Source organism: Balaenoptera ricei, chromosome 8 (assembly GCF_028023285.1).
Source record: "Balaenoptera ricei isolate mBalRic1 chromosome 8, mBalRic1.hap2, whole genome shotgun sequence".
Lineage (NCBI taxonomy): Eukaryota > Metazoa > Chordata > Mammalia > Artiodactyla > Balaenopteridae > Balaenoptera > Balaenoptera ricei.
In genome coordinates, this window is record NC_082646.1 from 8,806,193 (window position 1) to 8,826,099 (window position 19,907).

Here is a 19,907-nt window from a genome sequence, read left to right on the forward strand (position 1 = left end):
GAACTGCATCTTTTGGTCTAAGACATGAACCCTGCAGTTTCTTGGATATTCTAGGGTGGGGAAGCCTCAGAAAGGGAAAACTGAACTTTCTAAAAATAAGGCACTGGCAGCTTGAATGGTTCATTGAAAAAAAAAAAAAAGACATAGGCTCCTGAATTTGTGAAATAGGTATTATCATTTACACATTAAAGAAACTTGGGAAGTTTTAGCTAAAGAAGAGAGCATTTATGATGTTATGATAACTTTTGTTTTTTGCAAATGTTACGCATTAGTCTTATTCTGTGTGGTTCTGGAGAGCAAGACAATAAAAAAAAAGAAAACTGTCAGCTGCATGAGTGTAAGAGCAGATATTTACGACTAAATCCCAGCACATGAATTGTGCGTAATACATTTTTTTTCAATAAAAGATTGCATACATGACAAATGAAAACCAATGGGTGAAACTTACAGGGAGACAGATTTTTGACTCAACTTATCTTTCTAATAATTTGAGTTATTCAAAAACTAAATGGACTATCCTGGAAAAGCAGTGGAATTCTCTACTACTGGGAGTGAAAGAGGAGCCAAAGGACTATTTTTCAGGGATGTGATAGAGAGGAGTTATTCATTAGATAATGGTTAAATCACACAGCCTCTGAGATCTCTGAAAACTCAGATACTCCAGCTTTGTAACTCTAAATCCAAGGGTCTCTAGACATAGACTTGGGAGAAGCATAAATAAGACTCATGATCTCAGAGAAGTCTTCAAGAGGCATGTGTTCAATGGCATGTTTATTAAACAAATGCTCACGACAGATTTTCACAATGGCAACAAATGTTATTTCACTACATCAAATCTCACTTATTAAGAAAAAAAGACAGTCACAACAAGGTTGATGGATTTGGATTTTTTCGTGTTTTCTGGGGGGTAAAGCCAGTCTCCTCACTCGTTTTCCTCTGTTTTTTCTTGAAGATCACTCGATTTCACTTTCTTTACCTCCTCTCTGGCTAAGTGTCCCCGGAAGGCTGCTTGGATTTTGAGAGCAGCATTTTCCTCCATGTCCTTGTCTTCTTCAGAAGATTCATTCTCAGAAAGGAGAAAAAGTAAGAGACTTCTTAGGCATCTCATATTTTGATGCTATAAAAATAAGTGCATAAACTTAATCAACTTAGGGATGTAACAATCGAGATGGGGTGCTTCCTGAAGGAATTTTATATATCATCACGTTGTATGTGTACCAAGTAGTGAATGCCAAAATATCAGACATTTTGTTTTGTCACGCTTTGATATGTCTCTGCAATAAAAGATCATTGCCAACTTCTTCTCCGCAAAACAGCTCCTATTTAACAGCTTCCTATTTAACATTTTTTTGGGGGAAATTAGTGAGAATCCTTGAAGCAGGGTAAAAATGCCAAGAAGAATAGTAAATGTGCTGTTTCAAAATAATCATGATTACACAAAATGGATTATTTTTAATTTCTCAATGATGAGCTAATTAAAATCATACATTTAAAGTGAAATGCCAAAGAGAAATCCATTTAGTCCAATAAAATCAGTTTTAACATGGTTGGTTGAATTTTTGTACACAGCTTCCTTTTTAAAAAAAATTTAGATATAATTTACAGATAGTGAAATGCACAGATCTTAAGTGTACAGGTCAATAGATATATAGCTTTTAATATATTTTTTAAATTATAAAAGTGATACATATACATTTAAAAACTTAAATACCACTGGTAGTGAAAGTTTTCTCCATCTTCCCAAATCCTATACCTAAAAGGTAACCCATCATTATGGATTGAGTATATATATCCTTCTAAAATTTCTCTATATACAAATGTATCCATATGGGTATATATTTGCCTTTTTATTAAAAAAATGAGATCATGCTAATCACAATGTTCTGCAGCTACTTTTTCCATGTCACAATGTATCTTGGTTCCCTTTTTCCCTTTTTCTATGTTATTCAGTATATAATTCTGCCCATTCCTATTTTTTTTTATGACACCATTGTAGTCCATTGTACTGATATATTTTGATTTATTTACTCATTCTCCTACTAATGGACCTTTGGGTTGTTCAAATCCCCCCCTCCCCCCATGACAAAGAGGCAAATCTAGCTCTTAAACTTTAATATGCAAACAGATTGGTATAAAATCCTCTGAGATGATACCCTAATGTGGGCAAATGAATTATGCTGAAGTTGGAAATCAATGGGCTCTCAATTCAAAGTCATAAAAACCTGTGTAAGGGCACCTATTAAAGATGTAAGGAAATGACACTACCTTCCTTCTTTCCTGTCCTCCCACTGCATCTTATGCTAATGTTAGGCTGATTGAGTTGCACTGATATAATTCTGAGATGACTTACAAAGGTTATAAGGTAAACTTATGACCCACTGGGTAGGAAGTAAGGTATTCCTGGAGGGGGATTGCCCATTTTGAGTGTCAATTATTGTGTAACTAACTGGGACATTAATACATGAAAAGAAACTCAGCAGTTTGGCCTTCAACACTGTAGACTGTGAGTTCTTCTTTCTCACTAGGTTTGGTCCTCTTGAATCTGGACTACGAAGCATATAGGCAGTGACATGCTGGTAAATGTTTAACAACTGGCTCTCCAGAAAAAAAAATTGGTCCTGATTTGTAGTATTTATCATGTAGTATTGGTCCTGATTTGTAGTATTTATCATGATCTTAATACTCCCACTGTGGCTGATTTCAAGCTATCAAAGTGATATTACTGAACATGGGGTTGTGTACATATGTGCACGATTGTCTCTTAAGAGCTGGCTTTAGCACACCACTGAATACAGGCATCTTTGAGAGTGGACCGAGCCTAACAGACTGTTGCTTGGATGTAGGCTGTCAGGCAGGAAGTCATTTTTGTAGAGCGAAATGCATGGAAGATGAGTAGGACTCATTGTGTAAAGCCATTTTATTTGGCTGTATGCAATTCCCCATGAGCTTCCTTTTGTTATGTCTGAACATTTACCACTGTGTGGTGATGACAGCATCAATTAGTGAGAAGTTCCTGAAGTGGAAGGTGAATCCGAAGGATCAAGACTGAGGCTGTATACCCTGAGAAAACCATAATTCAAAAAGACACATGCACCCCCAGTGTTCACTGCAGCACTATTTACAGTAGCCAGGTCATGGAAGCAACCTAAATGTCCATCAACAGATGAACGGATAAAGATGTGGCACATATATACAATGGAAAATTGCTCAGCCATAAAAAGGAACAAAATTGGGTCATTTGTAGAGACGTGGATGTACCTAGAGACTGTCATACAGAGTGAAGTAAGTCAGAAAGAGAAAAACAAATATCGCATATTAATGCATATATGTTGAACCTAGAAAAATGGTACAGATGAACCTATTTGCAAAGCAGAAATAGAGACACAGACGTGGAGAACAAATGTATGGACACCAGCAGGGGGAAGGGGTGGGATGAACTGGGAGATTGGGATTGACATATATACACCACTGTGTATAAAATAGATAACTAATGAGAACCTATTGTATAGCACAGGGAACTCTACTCAATGCTCTGTGGTGACCTAAATGGGAAGGAAATCCAAAACAGAGGGGATATATGTATACATATAGCTGATTCACTTCACTGTACAGCAGAAACTAACATAACATTGTAAAGCAACTTTGCCTCAATAAAAAATTAAAAAAAAAAGACTGAGGCTGTGATTTTTGTCTGTTCTTCCCCTTGGGGAGATTTTCCCATCCATAATCTTCTTCCATAATCTTGGAAAATAAGATTTTATTTTTAAGGGGAAGAATGAGTTTTCCTTTATAAGAGGCATGGCTAAAACTGATCCACCAGTTAGTATATCACTGGTGCTAGTTATCTAAAAAGCAAAATCATGATTTTAGCAATATGGATAACAGACTGGATTCATATTTGGAGGATAATTTTAAATTGAGGGATGTCATTCTTTGTAGGAATCCAATAGTACATGGAAAATATAACTTACTAAGGCTGTCACCTCTTTCATAGATGTCTGAGACTTTTCTTTTCCAGGCTCACATTTCTCCAGTGGTTCTTGCTCCTAGAGGGGAGAGGGCCAAATAGGGAATGTTTCCAAAACAGTAAAGTCTTGGATCAAACTGCTTAAAGGTAATTAAATATTACTTTAAGTTATTGATAAGTGGTGGGAATTAAACACATATTTTTTAACAAGGAAAGTAGGTTGGGAAAAGGGATAAAAGAAAACTCTCAAGGAAATATGCATAAACAAATGTTAAAGACCAAGGAATTGGTTAAAAAAAGTTTGATCTTTTGCTTTTGGAATGTGTATAATATTGTTTTATATTAAAAACAAACCATTGTCTTATACTAAAAGTTGATATGATGCTGTAATGAATCCTGAACAAGGAATAAAAAAGAGGTGCCAATAGTTTCTCAAACAGGAATGAAATAAATGCTATTGTATTCCATAGTATGAGGTCAAGTTGACTTTTTAATGACGTTTGTAGATTAAAAACTGAGTCAAAGAAGTAAGTTTTGCTGTGGGGAAGGATTTAAATAGAAAAAAGGGAAACCAGCTCCGTCTATTTTGACATGGTTACTGAAATCTTACTCCAGAATAGAAGCATGGTTAATTCAAAACCTTATGGGAAGAGCTTCTTAAATTCATAAAACATAAATTTAAGGACATATAAGCTAATCAAATAAAGCCTTTAGAATTCAAAAGAGAAGAAAAACCACTCTAAAATTGCTATGTGAATAAGATTTAAAATTTTTCAACATTATTCCTTTGATTTCAATAAAACATGAACACACAGAATCTAGTTAAATGGAAATAAACAGAACACCCCCATATCTGGCAGGCACAGATGGATGGAACTTCACTTTTGAACTCATGGAATAAGTGACAGGGGGATTTCCTCAGGAAATCCCCCAAATCTACTGTGCAACACCATCAAAATTTGACCTTTGTTGACTCCTTTTAATTCTAATATCTGCTGCTGCTTCATGGCTAATGTATTATCATACTTGCCTAGAGTAGTGCTTCTCAGACTTTAATGTACTACAGGTTACTTTGTGGATCTTGTTAAAATTTAACCTCTGATTTGTAGACCTGGGGTAGAGCCTGAGATTGAATTTCCACCAAGTTGCCAGTTGGAGGCAATGACGCTGGATCACACACAGCCTTTCTCAACCGGTGTTCCTCATTGGGATCATAGAACACAGAATTCTTGAAGTGATTATTTTTCTCAATTTTCCAAAGGACGGTACATAAATAGAATCATTCTAGATACAAAGAAGAGACATTGATTCCTTACGTGCAATGGATGCCTTAGGCTTAGGGCTTAATTATTTTGAGGCGTCTTGGTTGAGAAAGACTGGTTCTGAGAATGCTGCTAAAGAGAAGATGGATTCTTTCTCTGAACAGATTGGCATAATAGAGAAGACTCTATACCATTACCATCTTTAATTCTAATCAGTCTTTTGTAAGACGTCAATTATAATGAAATAATTGGACAAACAGCGTTTTATTTTATGAAATATCATTCATTAATTCAACCAATATTTATTGTGTATCTGCTATTGATAAGCACTGTGGTACTCAATAACATTGGAACAACAAATGAAAGTAATTATTCTATCACTTTCAAGTACATGCTTCCTGTTGATCATCTTTAAATTTAAGCTAAGTACTGTACACGATTCAGATATCTTAGAAAAGAATTTCTTGCCAGAAAGAACAGCACAATTAAAAAGGTTTCATAAGATATTTGTGATGCCTCTCACAATATTCATGATTTTGGGACATCCCAATAATCTCTGTATTGGAGACAGGGAGAAGAATTAACCAAATCCAATAGCTTCACGGGACCATACCTTGAATGCATGGTTGTTATAGAAGCGGTCATCTACCTTAGTCCCCCATTCTGCTGGATCAAAGTTGGTTTCTAAATAACAAAAATATAATAATTTCAGACTTACTTTGAGTTCATTAAAGTAAATGTAGACTAGTAACATAAAATGTTTTCTTTTTCAAATTATAGGTCCTTTACTGCCAGTCGAAAATTTTATTGACGCTGTACACAGCCTACTGCTGTAGATATAACCAGTGATTATTAAATATATGATGATGAATTAAACATTAGATGAACCCTTGAGGATATTTAGAAAGGCAGTTAAAAAACCTAAATGCTGCTTTCAGAGTTTACAGTAAAATGGGAGAGATAGAGAACAAATGCTAATACTTAAATATAAGTATAGAAATTTATCATTATATAGTTATGGAAACTTATTATGTATTAGCAAACATGGGGGAAAATGTAAAAAAAATAAATGTTAAATAGTAAGGAAGTTTGGAAAAGTGAAGGATGGGAGAAGTTTTTGAAAATTAGGCATATTATGTAGTCAGTTGACATAGAAGTATTTAAACAGAATTTTTCTTTAACTTTTCATTATGAAGAATTTCAGACTTAGAAAGCAGAGACAATAATATAACAAATTTCCATGAGCACATTACTCAGATTCAACAATTATAATCTCATGATTGATCTTATTTTATTTGGAACTTCACTCACTTTCCTGCCCTTTCTTCTGATTATTTTCAAGCCAATCCCAGGCATCTTACTATCTTATCTACAAATACTTGCTTCAGTATGCACCTCTAAGATATAAAGCCACAATACCATTATCACACCTAAAACTACTAACAATAATTCCTTAATATCATCAACTATCCAAATTTCTCCCATTGTCTAATATATTTTTGTTTATTTTTTTTTTACCGTTGATTTGTTCAAATCAGGACCCAAACAATGGGCACACACAGCCTTTTGTTATGTCTTTTAAATTTCTTATAATTGAAACATCCCTACCTCCCACCCCACATTTTTTTCCTTGCAATTTATTTGTTGAGGAAATTGAGTCATTTTTCCTTTGGAGTTTTCCACAGTTTAGATATTTCTGATTTCATTCCCACTATGATTTTTTACCAAGTTCCTCTGCCTTTGAATTTCCTGTAGATTGCTAGTTAGATCTATAGGTCTTATCTGATTCAGGTTTGATTTTTTTTTTCAAGAATACTTCATAGGTAGTGCGGTATAATTCTGCCAGGGGATATATAATATCTGGTTGTTTCTCTTTATACAATTTTTATGGGCCCATTGATGATGACTGCTTAGATAATTTCTTTAGGGGTTGCAAAATGGCAATGTTCTAATTTGATCATTACTTCTTTATTTCTGGAGTACTCAATAAAAAATACTTTCCCTGTTTGGTTACCCTGAAATAGAGTTCTTACATAAAAGGCAGGTTAAAGGTTTGATTCTTTTCCTTTATTTACCAGTTTTCAGATTAATCAGTTGGTTCCTTAGGATCCTCTCGACAAGTTTTCTTGGTGTTTTTTTAGTAAATAATAATGAACTAATGAATATTTAACAAATTGAATGAATTTCAATCCACTGCATTTATTAATCTTATAGATGCTCTAATTGTCCAAAATTGGCCAGTAGGAGCTTATTCAGGTGCTCAGATGTTCCTGAGCCCTTTGGAAACAACTTTAATAATCTTTGATAGTTTTCTTATTTTCTGGTATGGCAAGGTGTTGAGGGTCATCTTGCATATTTCCTGCCCAGTTTATGGGATTGGTTAGTTCTCCAAGAAGCTCTGGTTCCTGGAAGATGGTAGCTGGAGGCCAAAGTCTAGGGACTAGGTGCTCACTGGTAGTGGGTTGGTCATTGTTTTGAGGCCTTTAAAAAATACAGAGAGCTAGAAAATAATACTTTCACTTTTCAAAGAGAAAATAGATCATGAAGTCTGATGATATTTTTCAATTCAAATTTAGAGTTATGGGATTTTATTAACTTCTTTCATTTTTATATTTGTATGTCATTTTTCTTACACTAAAAATTCTATTCCTAATAACAGTAGGATAGTTACTTATTTGCTATGTTCTACAATATATAAAAAATTACAGAATAACTGCACTATAATATTATGAAATATTATTATTTCCAGTGATAACTGAAAACAATTTAAGATTTTTTTTTAAAACTTCATTTTGTTTTTAGGCTATATCCACCAGGAATGCACAAAGTACTGTGTTATAAAGTCTCTTGAAATAATTCTTTTTTGTGCGGTTATGTTACCCATTTAATACTAGTTAGGTTCATTTGTTTCACTTTGCTTCTAAATTTAGAAATTGCTTAACAATTTAAAATTTTAATTCTATTTTATAACTATGTGAAACATATATGATTTTGAATTTAAGATGTATTCAGACAAGTCTAGCTTCTATCCTGTTCCCTCTGCTCTCTGTTCCTTCTCCTGCTAGAGGTACATGTTTTTTTGCTTTTTTTTTTTTTAGAGGTAAATGTTAATTTTTTAAAGATTTATTCTTCCATTTAAAAAATATAAATGAACGGTTATGTATTCATATCAACACCTCTTTGTTAGATAATTGGTAGCATACTAAATACATTTTTTTTCCACCTTACTTTTTTCACTGAATATATCCTGAGGGTCACTGCATAACATCATAGAGATCTTCCTCATTCCATTTTTGTCTGTTTGTTTACATCTATACATTAATCAGTAGTGTAGATGTACTCAAGTTTATTCAAAAAATCCTCTATGATGAATATTTGGGTTGCTTCCTCAAGTAACAATAAATTGTAAAATGATTAAAAATGGAATGTTTATTTGCTTGTGACTATTTCTAGTCACCTTTACTACTCTGTTGGAAAACTGTAATCAAAAGTAATGATGACAGCTTAAACAAAATGGTTGTTCTAGTCAGGGCTTTTAATAGAAACTTATAGCTGTAATAATTCTCATTTTGACCAGTGGGTCAGGTCTTGATTGTCATGAACCTTCAAGGCTGGGAATTTGGAAATTTTATTTATGGAAGTGAAGAAACTCTGCTTTGGCTCTCAACCAAAGGGTCACTGTTGGCAGGAATCTTAGTCTCTGGACAGGATGGGACCTTGGAAATATAGAAAAAGAATATAAATTACCTTCCCAAGCTGGAAGTTCACTTTTCAAAGCAGTTTTTCTCTGTATCTTTATTGAGGAACAGTTTCATATACCCCTGTGAATACCAACTTATTGAATCTAAGGAGTATAGAATTATTTTTTTACAACACTTAATAATACTTTCAAGTAAGAAGAGTCAAAATGTAAAGAAAACCATAAACTCTCCTCCCAGGAAGAATAGACAGTCAACTGCCTGGGAAGCATAGGAACAGCATGCTGGAAAACAGATAGCTAGAGTGGGTGCTCTCCTGAGCTCCCCTTCCCCCCACGTGTCCATGAGAAATACAAAGAAGACGGTCTGAGTGATAAACAGGTAATCTTCAATAATGTGAAATAATGTGATTTAAGAGAGCCTGTCAAAAAGGCACATGCTGTTTCAAATAGCAAGAACTATTAGTTGAAGATACCTGCCCCATAAAGGCTTTCTGTGGAATAGGAATGGTCTTAAGCAGGTCTCACCATAATCAAATGCTTAGTCTCTTATTTTTTTTAAAAAATGCCGATTTTAAAAAAGCTTACTCTCTCTTTTCTCTAGAAGATTCTCAAAATATGCTGCTGCAAAAGCTGGTATATTGTCTGGTTGCTCCCTCAGAATCTCACGTGTGAGCCCTTCAAGAAGATTCCCAAATCCTTGTGGAATTCGGTAGTGGGTGCTGGAGAATGGAATCGACATCTCCTTGGGAGGAACTGCCTATTGTACCTAGAGATTCATTAAAGAGTACTGTCTTTAAATTTGTCTGATTTTACTTATATAATCACAACTATGACAACAAATTACTTCTGAGACTCCAAATTTCTGGACTTCAGTCCTTTTTTTCCCCAACACAGCCCAAGTCCATCCATTTCTTCCAAAGAGTTTTGAAATTTTCCATTATTAGAATATTAAAAATATTTAATAGGTGAAATTATTTTTAAAAAATTACAAAAATCACAGATTTTTCACTGTGATACTAAGTACTTTTTCCTCTCCCTCTTTGTCTTTAAAATGGTAATTTTTGCTATCCCACAGGAATTTAGAGAGAATGATTGTTAAAAATTCATCTTAAATTGCCGAAAAGACCCTGTTTAAGGTCTAAAATTAAAAAAAGAGAGAAAAAAAAACTAGTCCTTGTTATAGAAATTAATTTGTCGAATGAATAAGTTTCACACTTAGTCGTTCCCTTAGCTTCCACTTCTGAAGCATGACCTACAATGCCTCATTGAAGCATCTATATACTCTGGAAGGGGCAGCGGGGACAGAGCGGCTGGGGGCAAGGTCATGATTCTGCAATTCCAGCCTGCAAAGTTTGGGGATTCTTACATTTTCTGGTTTTGTCTCGACCAGGTGTTCTCTTCCTGTCTTGGAATACAAGGGTCAGATAAGGATAGCTGCTAAGCAGCGGGTTGGGCTACTGAGTCTGCAAACAACACTCAGGGACCTGGCCTGTTTGTGAGAGTGTCAATGCCGAATAAGGCCGGAAGCCGTGGTAGGGGTCTAGGTGGGGGACTAGTCGGTTTAATGAGGCCGAATCTATAGAGTTTTTCTTCTTTTTTTGAGGGAACAGGAAATGAGGCATTGAGTCATTCTAGGGTTGTGAAAAAGAAAAGACTCTGAACTAACGTGGGGAGCGGAGGGCGGTCGGAAGGGGAACACAGGTCTAGTCGGGGGCGGCACGTCGAGGATCTGGGATTTCGGACTCGCTGCTCGGCTCCCAGTCGGCCCTAGGCTTCCCAGAATGCGGCGGGGATCCTGAGAGAATACGAGAGGCGAAGGGAAAAGGCGAGGTCTCGATTTCGGAAAGCAAATGGGGTAAACCGCCTCACCTCTTAGGTCTCTCAGAGCTGGAGCCGATGGTTCAGGTTGTGTTTTCTCGTTGCCGGGAAACCGGGTTTTGTTTTGTTTTTTTCCATTCAACTACGGCGGCCGAGGAGAGGCACGGGCCCTCCCGGAGGCCGCGGACAGCTTCGCGGACTGAATGGCCTGGGAAGGGCGGAGTCAGGCCTTTTCCGCCCTGAGCAGGCCCCGCCCCAACGGCCCCGCCCCCGCTGGCGTTCCCGCCCCGAGGCCCGCGCCGGGGTGAGGGCTCTTCTCAAACATGGTCGCGCCGGGATTTGTGTTTGGGCTCGTGCTGCCGTTACTCCTGCGGGCCGACGCAAGTGCAGGTGAGGCGGCCGGGCTCGGCCCGACCCCTGCCCGTCCGTCAGCCTGCGCGGGCTCCGAGGTCCCGCGTCCTCCGCAGGACCGCCCCCCGCGCCCTCCTCTCTAGCTCCGGGAAGGAAGCCCGGGTAGGAGCCGGGTTCCACCACCCAGGCCTCGGTTGCGGGTGTCCGCTGGGCAGGAGCCCCGGCCTGTCCGCTTCCTCCACTCCCTTCCACCTCCCCTGTGATGCAGCATGTGGGGCAGCGGGCGAGTTGGGTTTATCTAAGGAGGGGAGGCCCAAATGTGCCCAGACCGAGGCGCTCAGTGTCTGAATAATTGCAGGGGAACTCGAAGGGGAGGGGGCGAAGCTAGTTAGATAATATTTGGAAACTGGTGACTGAGTCATCCAAAACATTTCAGTGCTGCCCCCTCAGTGGTGCCCCTGGGGAGGGTTTGCTTCAGGCTGGGTTGCTTGGGGGAATTAAATTTTCCTAGTTTAAGTGGTGATTAGGGCTAAGACATACAACCCCTCACTAGCTCAGAGTATGTAAGACTCAGCTTTGATTCCTGCTGCAGCTCGCAGACACTGGTGGTGGGATAATATGCGTGGCATGGGGGAGGGGGATGACTCACTGTGACTATTGTCCAGGTCATATCGTGTCATTTGAATACCCCAGACTGGATGCTGGGTCACAGAAAAGAAATGAAAGTTGAGGTGGGAGAACAGACAGTGCAGAAAAATGACTGCACTGCCTAAGAACCTGCAAAGTACCCAGATGCAGACAAACTGCAACCCTTAAGTGGTTTTTCAGGGTTTAACAAAAGTGTAAACTAGCAGCACTTTATATCATTTCCTGACTCATCCCCACTCAGTGACCTTTGAGTCCAGTATATGAGGTGGGGAGAAGGGAAAGAGGAGAATAGGGCCATTATTCTATTAACTTTTCTGTTAAAGGCTGTTAACTTTAACATCACTATTTTATCTTTGCCTTTGGGTCATATTGTTACATCACCTTCATTAACAATGACTTTATTTTTTAATTTATTAATGCTCCTAATTTTCTTCCCTTATTTGGTTGCATATCCTGACTTCTTTCCTTCAAATCATTCCCCCTGTGCTCATGTTTATCACGTAATAGTTGAAATGTGCAAACATGTATGTAGCAATGATAAAATGAACACCCAGAGGCGCTTCACCCAACTTAAGAACTAGAACGTTGCCAGTTTTATTGAGACTCCATGGATATTCCTCCCTCGTGCATCCACCAGCTCCTCACCAGAGGTAACCACTGTCCTAATTTTGTGAAGTCTACTTTTAACTTCCCAGAACACTAATTCCTGTTTTTCTACTCCAACACCCAAAGAAAACATTGAAGACCTAAAAAAATTCAAATGTTGTGTCTTTTATTTGACAAACACAATTACCAGTCCCACCTCCTTTCTTGTTCTCCTGTTTTGTCCATTGCTCAATTCCTTGGTAATGTTCCACTGTCTATTCTTATCAGCTTGGAATGTGAGCTTTATATGAACAGGGAATATGACTTGTCTTTTGATTTACCACCAGTATCTAACTGTGGCAGAGTGGAAATTTCAGTGACTTTGGAATCAGGTGGCTTGATTTCTTGTCCTGTCTTAAACTACCTATGTGATTTGAGGCCAAAGAAGTTTAACATCTGTACTGTGTTCAGCTTTCTGCCTGACACAGTTACTCTCCCCAGTAGAATGTAAGCTCCCTGCTGGCAAAGATTTTTGCCTGCTTTTTTTTTTCTTTCTTTCACTGTTACGTCCTCAGTGCTTAAAATCGTGCCTGGAACACAGTAGGCATCTTTAAGTATTTGTTGAATGAATTAATATGCAAACTATTTTTAAAAATTACCTAATCTACTTGAGTCTCAGTCTGTTGATCAGTAAATAACGTGATTATACCCCAGGGTGTAAAAGATTCTTTCCACCTCTAAAATTCTTTAACTCAGAATAGAGCCATGCACCAAGAGGTTCAGTGAATGTGTGTTGTCGAAAACAGACTGACCGGGAAAACTATTTTCCCCAACATTTGAGAAGGAGGCTGCACACCTCCAGAGCCCCTTATTTGCCTGGGCTCATGCCTGCAGCAGCCAGTTTTCTTCAATCCCTTCCCCACCCCATCCTCTTTCTGCTCAGCTCTTAGGCCTTTGGTTTTCAGGTTTCGTTCCATATAAAACACTTACCCAAGACAAGGCCTTCCCACACATGAGCCTCTTCCCTTCCCTCCAGCGTGCTTATGCAATTCTGGGCTGTTGTAGTCTCTTCGCAGAGTGTTTTGCTCCTGGTAGCTGTGCATCTCCAGCCCAGTGGGTCTTCTGGATGATCTTTGATTGTCATGTAGGTTTTATGCTGCAACAAACTCCTAAGAGAGAGCTGAGGATGTCTAGGGACTGGGTTGTTATTCGAAGTGCAGGACAAATAGGCCACCAAGTCTGTGTAGGAGACCCCATTAGCTGTGCTGCCCTGTTAAGTATAGCCTAAGGGGCTGTCATCATTGTAGCTTCCAGGGGGGAAAATGTCAACTTTGTTAGTTCTGATTCTCTTTCCTGCCTATCATTTTTGTTTAAAACCCTTTAAAAAAATCTTAATTTTGTTAATTATTTTCTTCTAGGGAGTTTTGTCTGTTTTGTTCAGACAAATTGGGATGTAACTTAAAAAAGTTTTTTTTCCCCCTTATGAAGTTTTGATGAGGAACCCACTGAGATAATTTGGATAGATGCTTGTTATTAATAAAATACTTCGATATAGGCTGGATGTTAAAAATAGGAATGATATCGTTAAAGTGAATTCTTATTCAGTCTTGTTAGTGACTGTCTAGAATAGAATCCACAGTTTCAAGTGCTCGTTCTCGTTTTGTATAATTTAGCTTGTGAAATGGGTGAATTGCAACAAAAGACCTTTTGTTCAGACACTTTGACCTTCTGTCTCTCACTGACCTTATTTTTTGCATCTTAATTTTATCTGAATTTACCTTAGAAGGAAGCAGACTGGTTGCAGATATTCATAAATGTTTATTTAGAATTTTCAGTGGGTTGTCAAATAACACGATAAGGAGAATTATCTGAGGGAAATTGACACTGAGAGGATGGAAAGGGGGAGATAAAGAGTGGGGAAAAAGTTTAGAAAAGGCTGTGTTGAAGAGAGACAGCCTTCTTTATTCCCAGCTATGAGGAGTGGGAGTGGTAATGGGAAGTAGGGAAAGGAAGTCGTTTTATTTTTCTCATAAATACCATCTGTGAGGTGCATAAAAAGAGCATTTTGGTGATTTTGGGGGGAGAGAGTCAAGCGTTTGGGCCAAGCCTGAGAGGAAAGGAAGATGAAGAGCTTTGAAGGGGAGGAGGCTTGTGGTAAATGGGTTGCCCTAGGCTTTGTGAGTTTTCCTTATTGGTCATCTTGTACTGTGATGCATATTGCTGGAAACTGTTCTTGTTATGTTGCTTAGCTAATCAGGAGGAATAAGCTCTCATTTTAGAAAATTAAAAGGACTGGTTATCTTCAAATTCTCATGTATTAAGACTGTATGTTCCTTGCCATTTAACCAGATTCAATCTGGTGATGAATCTCTCCAACGATGCTCTCCTAAGTGTTTGCTAAATTTTTTAGATGTTGGTTTTCGCTTTGCTTCCTACATCGATGATTACATGGTGCTGCAGAAGGAGCCTGCAGGGGCAGTGATTTGGGGCTATGGAGTATCCGGAGCCACAGTGACAGTGACTCTGTGCCAAGATCAAGAAACCATCATGAAGAAAGTGACCAGTGTGAAAGGTAAGACAGGCCATCCTCCGCTCAGCTTTTGTCTTCTTCTGCCACCTGCTGGATGATCTGAAAATGAATGCTAAGAGTCCAGCTCAGGTTATCCATCCATCCATCGAACCATCCATCGATCCATCCATAAAAGTTCTTTGAGTATTTACCATGTGCACTGAGGATACAAAGAAAAATAAGACCAAGTCAAAGTCCCTGTCCTCAAGGAGCTCATGGAATAATGGGAATGGACACCAAGCCGTGTAGTGCGGTGTGATAGGTGCTCTGGTGGAGGTGGGTATGGGGTATCATGGGTTACAGAAGAGAAACATCTAACTCAGATTGGATGGTAAGGGAAGGTTTCCACTGAAGGTGACATTTGAACTGAATCATATATAAAAGAGAGGTAGTATTGAGGACGAGTTAAGAACCTAGGCTCTGGAATTCACCATCCCCATTCAGACCCTGACTCTGTCACTTAATGGCAATATAACCTTGGACATGTAATTTAACATCTCTCTGTCACAATTTCTTTATTTGTATAGCAGTGATAATAATATTTAGGATTATTGTGAGGGTTAAATGAATGAACATATCTAAAGTACTTAGAACAGTGCCCGGCACACAATAAGTACTGAAGAAGTGTTAGCTGTTGTTATTTTTGTTACTATTATTATTATGATATTTAGTCAGTCACTCAAATATTTACTGAGTGCCTACTAAGTGCCAGATACCGTGCCAGGTACTGGTTAGGCAGTGATGAGCAAAACAGATGTGGTCTCTCCCCTAATGAAGCTTATGGATTTGAGGAGAGACAGAAAAATAAGAAGCAATTACAGTTAAGTGTAGTAAGTGCCACAATGGGGAAGTATAGAGTGCTATGGGAGTGCTTAAGAGGGAAAATTAACTTAGTCTAAGGCTTATTTTGAAAGATGAGCAGGGCAAGCCAGGTAGAGGGAATAGCCTGGGCAAAGGCATGGAGGCGTGAGTGAGCCTGGGTCACTGGAGAAATGGCAGGCAGGTTGGTTTGTCCGGACCACTGGGGTGTGTGACCGGTGGTGGATGGCAGGAGATAAGGTTGGAAACGTAGGGAGACTTGTTTGTCGTTGCTATGGAGCGTACACTGTACTTTGGATAGATGGATTTTAAGCAGCAAAATAACACAGTCCGATTTGTATTTTAGAAAGATTACTCTGGCACCACTGTGGAAGAAGGATTGGAGATGCATGAGACTAAAGGTGGTGGGACCTGCTAGCAGGCTGTTATGATATTTAGGCAATAGACATTGAAGGCTTGACCCCAAATAGTGGCTAATTCTCAAATAGGTGAGAATTAGCAATTAGCAGGCTTCACGAAGAGACGTCCTAAAAGGAGTCTCCGTCTAGAAGAGATAAAGATGTAAAAAAAAAAAAAAAAAAGAGAGAGAGATAAAGATGTATAAGATAGCATGCGGAGGAGCTCAGAGTTACCGGATGCAGGAAGGTGTGCTCAGGGCTGGGTCAAGTGGAGACCTGGTTGTATCTTAGTTAGAGGTAACTACGGAGCTATGGGATGTTGAGGTGAGAGTCAGGTGAGGAGGCCTCTCTGGGGGGGTGGAGTTAATGTGGAGGCTGGTGGTTTGAGAGGGGACTTGAATATATATGTGACAGCGAAGCTTGTGGAAATTTTATTGGCCCCTGAAAACAAGGATTACCTGATTAGTTTTGTCAATATACGGGACCGATATCCAATCCAGAGCGATCCAGATGCTGGTGCAGACTTTTAATAATTCATTTCCATTCAGCAAACATTAAGAAATACTAAGTACCAGGCATAGATGCAAGGTAAGTGCTTCTAGTTCTTGGGTTTTAAGACTTTTTAAGGTAAGAAGCTTATTGGGTGAAATTCAGAGACCTGAAAGGGAAGCTTAAGCTGATTGAGAAGTTGTTCTCTGTTAGATTTAAATGCTATTGGTGACTTGTAGGATATACCGAAAATGAAGAATTCAGGAGACTAGCAGTGCTTTCTTTTTGTGTTGCATCCATCTCAGAAATGAGCAGTATAGAGTACAGATAGTGGTACTCTCAGTAAAAAGACATTGATTTAGAGATCTAAAGAATTGATGTAATTGTTTGAAAACAATAAATAGGATTTCCTTAGTGCTAAAAAATAACATTACCAGTAAATATTTAGGAGACAGAGACTGTACAGTGCCGTAGAAATAGAGAAAGCACATAATACATAGCATTTCAGTTTTTAAAAATGTTCTTATGCATTATTTTTAGTTTTTTCCCCTTCATGGCTGTTGCAGGGCCAATATTTGGAGTGTCCAGAGACGAGACAGGAGGGTAGGTGGTGACGAGAAGGAATAAAAGGTAATAATTAGGGGATGAGCCCCTCTTCTCCTTTACTGTGATAGTGAACCTGCTCACTTATTTTGAGTTCAATTCTATAAACATCAACCGAAGGCTTATTATGTATAAAACACTGAGCTAGCAACCCTAGAAAATACAAAGAAGAATGTGCCCACCCTCCAAGAACTCACTGTCTCATGCTGTCCTTCCACATTTAGCAATTTAGGTTCAAGTAATGCTTCAGTTGCTTCACTGCAAAGTGATGCTTCGTTTGGAGTTAAAATATCCAGTAGCAGCTTAAGGGAGCCAAGTGATTCATGGACTCTTGAGGTAATTTTACAGGAAAAGAGATTGTTATTGGTGGGGTGGCGGGTAGATCTATTTGTTAGGCTCTCCACACTGGCTTGGGAGAGAAGAAAGGTATTGTGGTTTATACAGATCCACAAACCTACTTCCGTGGACGGCGTGCTCTGTCCTGCTCATGAAGCAAAATGGATAAAATGTTATTTGGAATAAAAGAGATAGACATGTAAGAAATTTCACAGGGCAGCGAAGAAAATGTTTCTCAAAGGAGATACTATAGGACATATTGAAGGGTTGACTTCTATTTAAATTTTGATGATGACTCTGGGATTTTCAGCCAGACTCTCTATCTCTGTTAATATTTAACTTATTACCTATAATCCCCTAGGTGCCCACAGCAAAGTGGAATTTAACAACGTAAAGGTTTTTGTCCAGCAGACTGACACTTAAGCATTGGGAAAATTAAAACCTGAGGGATGACTTGGAATATGGTCAGGTTCTGGGCCTGTTCAAGACATGTTGTCAAGTGATGCATGATGGTTCTCTCAGACACAAGGAGTAAAACTGGGGCAAATAGTCTATATCCTCTCACTTTGACACACATGGGGGATGCATATGTAGGTGATAAACTGAAGGTGTATCTGCCTGAATTTGTCATGATTGAGGTAAATAGAAAATACAAAAGGCCTAAACCTCTTAGAAAATTAAAAATCTCCTGGTTGCAGTGTTAACGTGCATGCTAGTTTTCTATGCCACATAATAAGTTACCACAAACATAGGTGCTTAAAACAACACACTTTTACTATCTCACAATTTCTGTAGATCTGAAGCCTGACCATCATTTATCTGGGTTCTCTACTCAGAGTTTCAGAAGGCTGAAATCAAGGTGTTGGCTGGGCTACATTCTCATCCAGAGGCTCGACTAGGGAACGATTCGCTTCCAAGCACCCTTAGGTTGCTGGCAGATTCATTTCCTTGTGCCTGTAGAATTCATGGCAGCATTTCTGCTGCTTCAAATCTCTGACCTCTAGACCCTATTTAAAGGGCTCACCTTATTTAGGTCAGGCCCACCCAGGATAATCTCCCTTTGGATTAATTTAAAGCCAACTGATTAGGGATTTTAATTATATCTGCAAGACCCCTTCATCTTTTCCATGTAATGTAACTTAATCATGAGAATGGCATCTTATCCCGTTTGCCATTTTCTGTTGATTGGAAGCAAATCATATATTCTGCCTGCACTTGAGGGGAGGGACTGTACAAGGGTGTGACTCATTGGGGGTCACCTTAGGGTGTGTCTGCCATAGCAAGCTATAGTTTAAGTAACTTGCATCAACAGTTTTATTGATAGAAAAATAGTTAAGCTTTTTTTTTTTTACATTCATATTTGGTGGTGGTGGAGATGAACTTTATACAGAATAATGCAGGTCAGGCAGGGGCGGTTTGGGCAGTAAGGCCTTCTTTAGCTCCAGGTCACTTCCACAAACGAGTGGACCCGTCTGCACCTGGTGAAGTGCCAGGCTTCTGTGGGGGAAGAGGTGATTAGGGCTGCTTCCAGCTCTAGGTTCTCCCTCTTGGGAAGGGAAAGGTTGTTGGATAATTTTCCTTTTTCTCTTCTTGGTTTCTGAGATTTGGCACAATAACCTGAAAAACAATTAACATCTGATGTGAATAGCAAAGAGAAAATATAGCAAGATGCACTTCATGACTAATCATGTCTCTAGACAAATTCTTTTAATTTTTTGGCTTTGATTGTTTATTATTCCCATTTTGAGGTGGGGTTGGTCAGGGAGATGGAGAGAACATGGAGAGAGTTCTTTACTTATGCTCTTGGCTGGAAGAGGAAGAGAAGAGGGACAGTGAGAAATAGGCCACCAGATACGCTAACCATTGGCCGGAAAACACAAAGCCCCAGTCAGTTTGCGTGGCTTTCTTGTCAGTATAACCCAGGAGGACTGGGGTTTACTCTCTGCCATTTACTTGATGGAGTGCCTGGCACCCAGTAAACTCTCTCAGTAGCTGTACAATGAAGGAAGGGCATGAATCTTCCTAGATAGAAGAAGAAAGAATGGGAGGAAGCAGAGATTTGAATGCAACAAAAATGAGCATTTACAGAAACCTGAGCCCGGTTTGGTAAGAGATGTCGCAAGATAGCAAGTGATTGGGGCCCAGAGGAAGGAACCAGAGCAACTGTTGCTCAGAAAGCCCATCAAGCTCAGCAAAAGCCAGCTGGATGGTGAACTTCAACTCTTTGTGGTTTGTCACTCAATTTTTTTTTTAAATATTTATTTATTTATTTATTATCTGTGTATGTATGTATGTTTGGCTGCATTGGGTCTTTGTTGCTGCTCTCGGGCTTTTCTCTAGTTGTGGTGAGTGGGGGCTACTC

The 19,907-nt window shown here is 38.8% G+C and overlaps 2 protein-coding genes across 3 annotated transcripts in view; one reads left to right on the top strand and one right to left on the bottom strand.

Moving 5' to 3' along the window:
- Positions 1–754: 754 nt before the first annotated feature.
- Positions 755–10,950, bottom strand: SPA17 (sperm autoantigenic protein 17). Of its 2 annotated transcripts, XM_059930145.1 has the most exons (5): positions 10,799–10,950; positions 9,515–9,695; positions 5,843–5,913; positions 3,972–4,046; positions 755–1,066 (listed from the first exon to the last, which is right to left on the bottom strand). In XM_059930145.1, the coding sequence occupies exons 2-5, from the start codon at positions 9,666–9,668 to the stop codon at positions 923–925; spliced, it is 444 nt and encodes a 147-aa protein (XP_059786128.1). In that variant the 5' UTR covers positions 9,669–9,695; positions 10,799–10,950; the 3' UTR covers positions 755–922. The 2 variants fall into 2 exon arrangements, with proteins under 2 accessions (XP_059786128.1, XP_059786129.1); XM_059930146.1 differs by lacking the exon at positions 3,972–4,046.
- A 42-nt stretch (positions 10,951–10,992) lies between these two features.
- The window catches only part of SIAE (sialic acid acetylesterase), a 35,588-nt gene continuing 26,673 nt past the window's right edge, over positions 10,993–19,907 (top strand). The window contains exons 1-2 of the mRNA XM_059930144.1: positions 10,993–11,137; positions 14,742–14,903. Of these exons, the coding sequence (XP_059786127.1) occupies positions 11,071–11,137; positions 14,742–14,903 (229 nt within the window). The 5' untranslated portion in view covers positions 10,993–11,070. The remainder of the gene's footprint in view (positions 11,138–14,741; positions 14,904–19,907) is intronic.

Bases quoted from the DNA above. Each gene is read 5' to 3' on its own strand.
- SPA17 (XM_059930145.1), bottom strand. From the start codon at position 9,668: ATGTCGATTCCATTCTCCAGCACCCACTACCGAATTCCACAAGGATTT. The intron at 4,047-5,842 runs GTATGGTCCCGT...TCTCCCCTCTAG, and splicing joins ATAACAACCATGCATTCAAG to GAGCAAGAACCACTGGAGAA. The intron at 1,067-3,971 runs GTAAGTTATATT...CTCCTTTCTGAG, and splicing joins TGAAAGAGGTGACAGCCTTA to AATGAATCTTCTGAAGAAGA.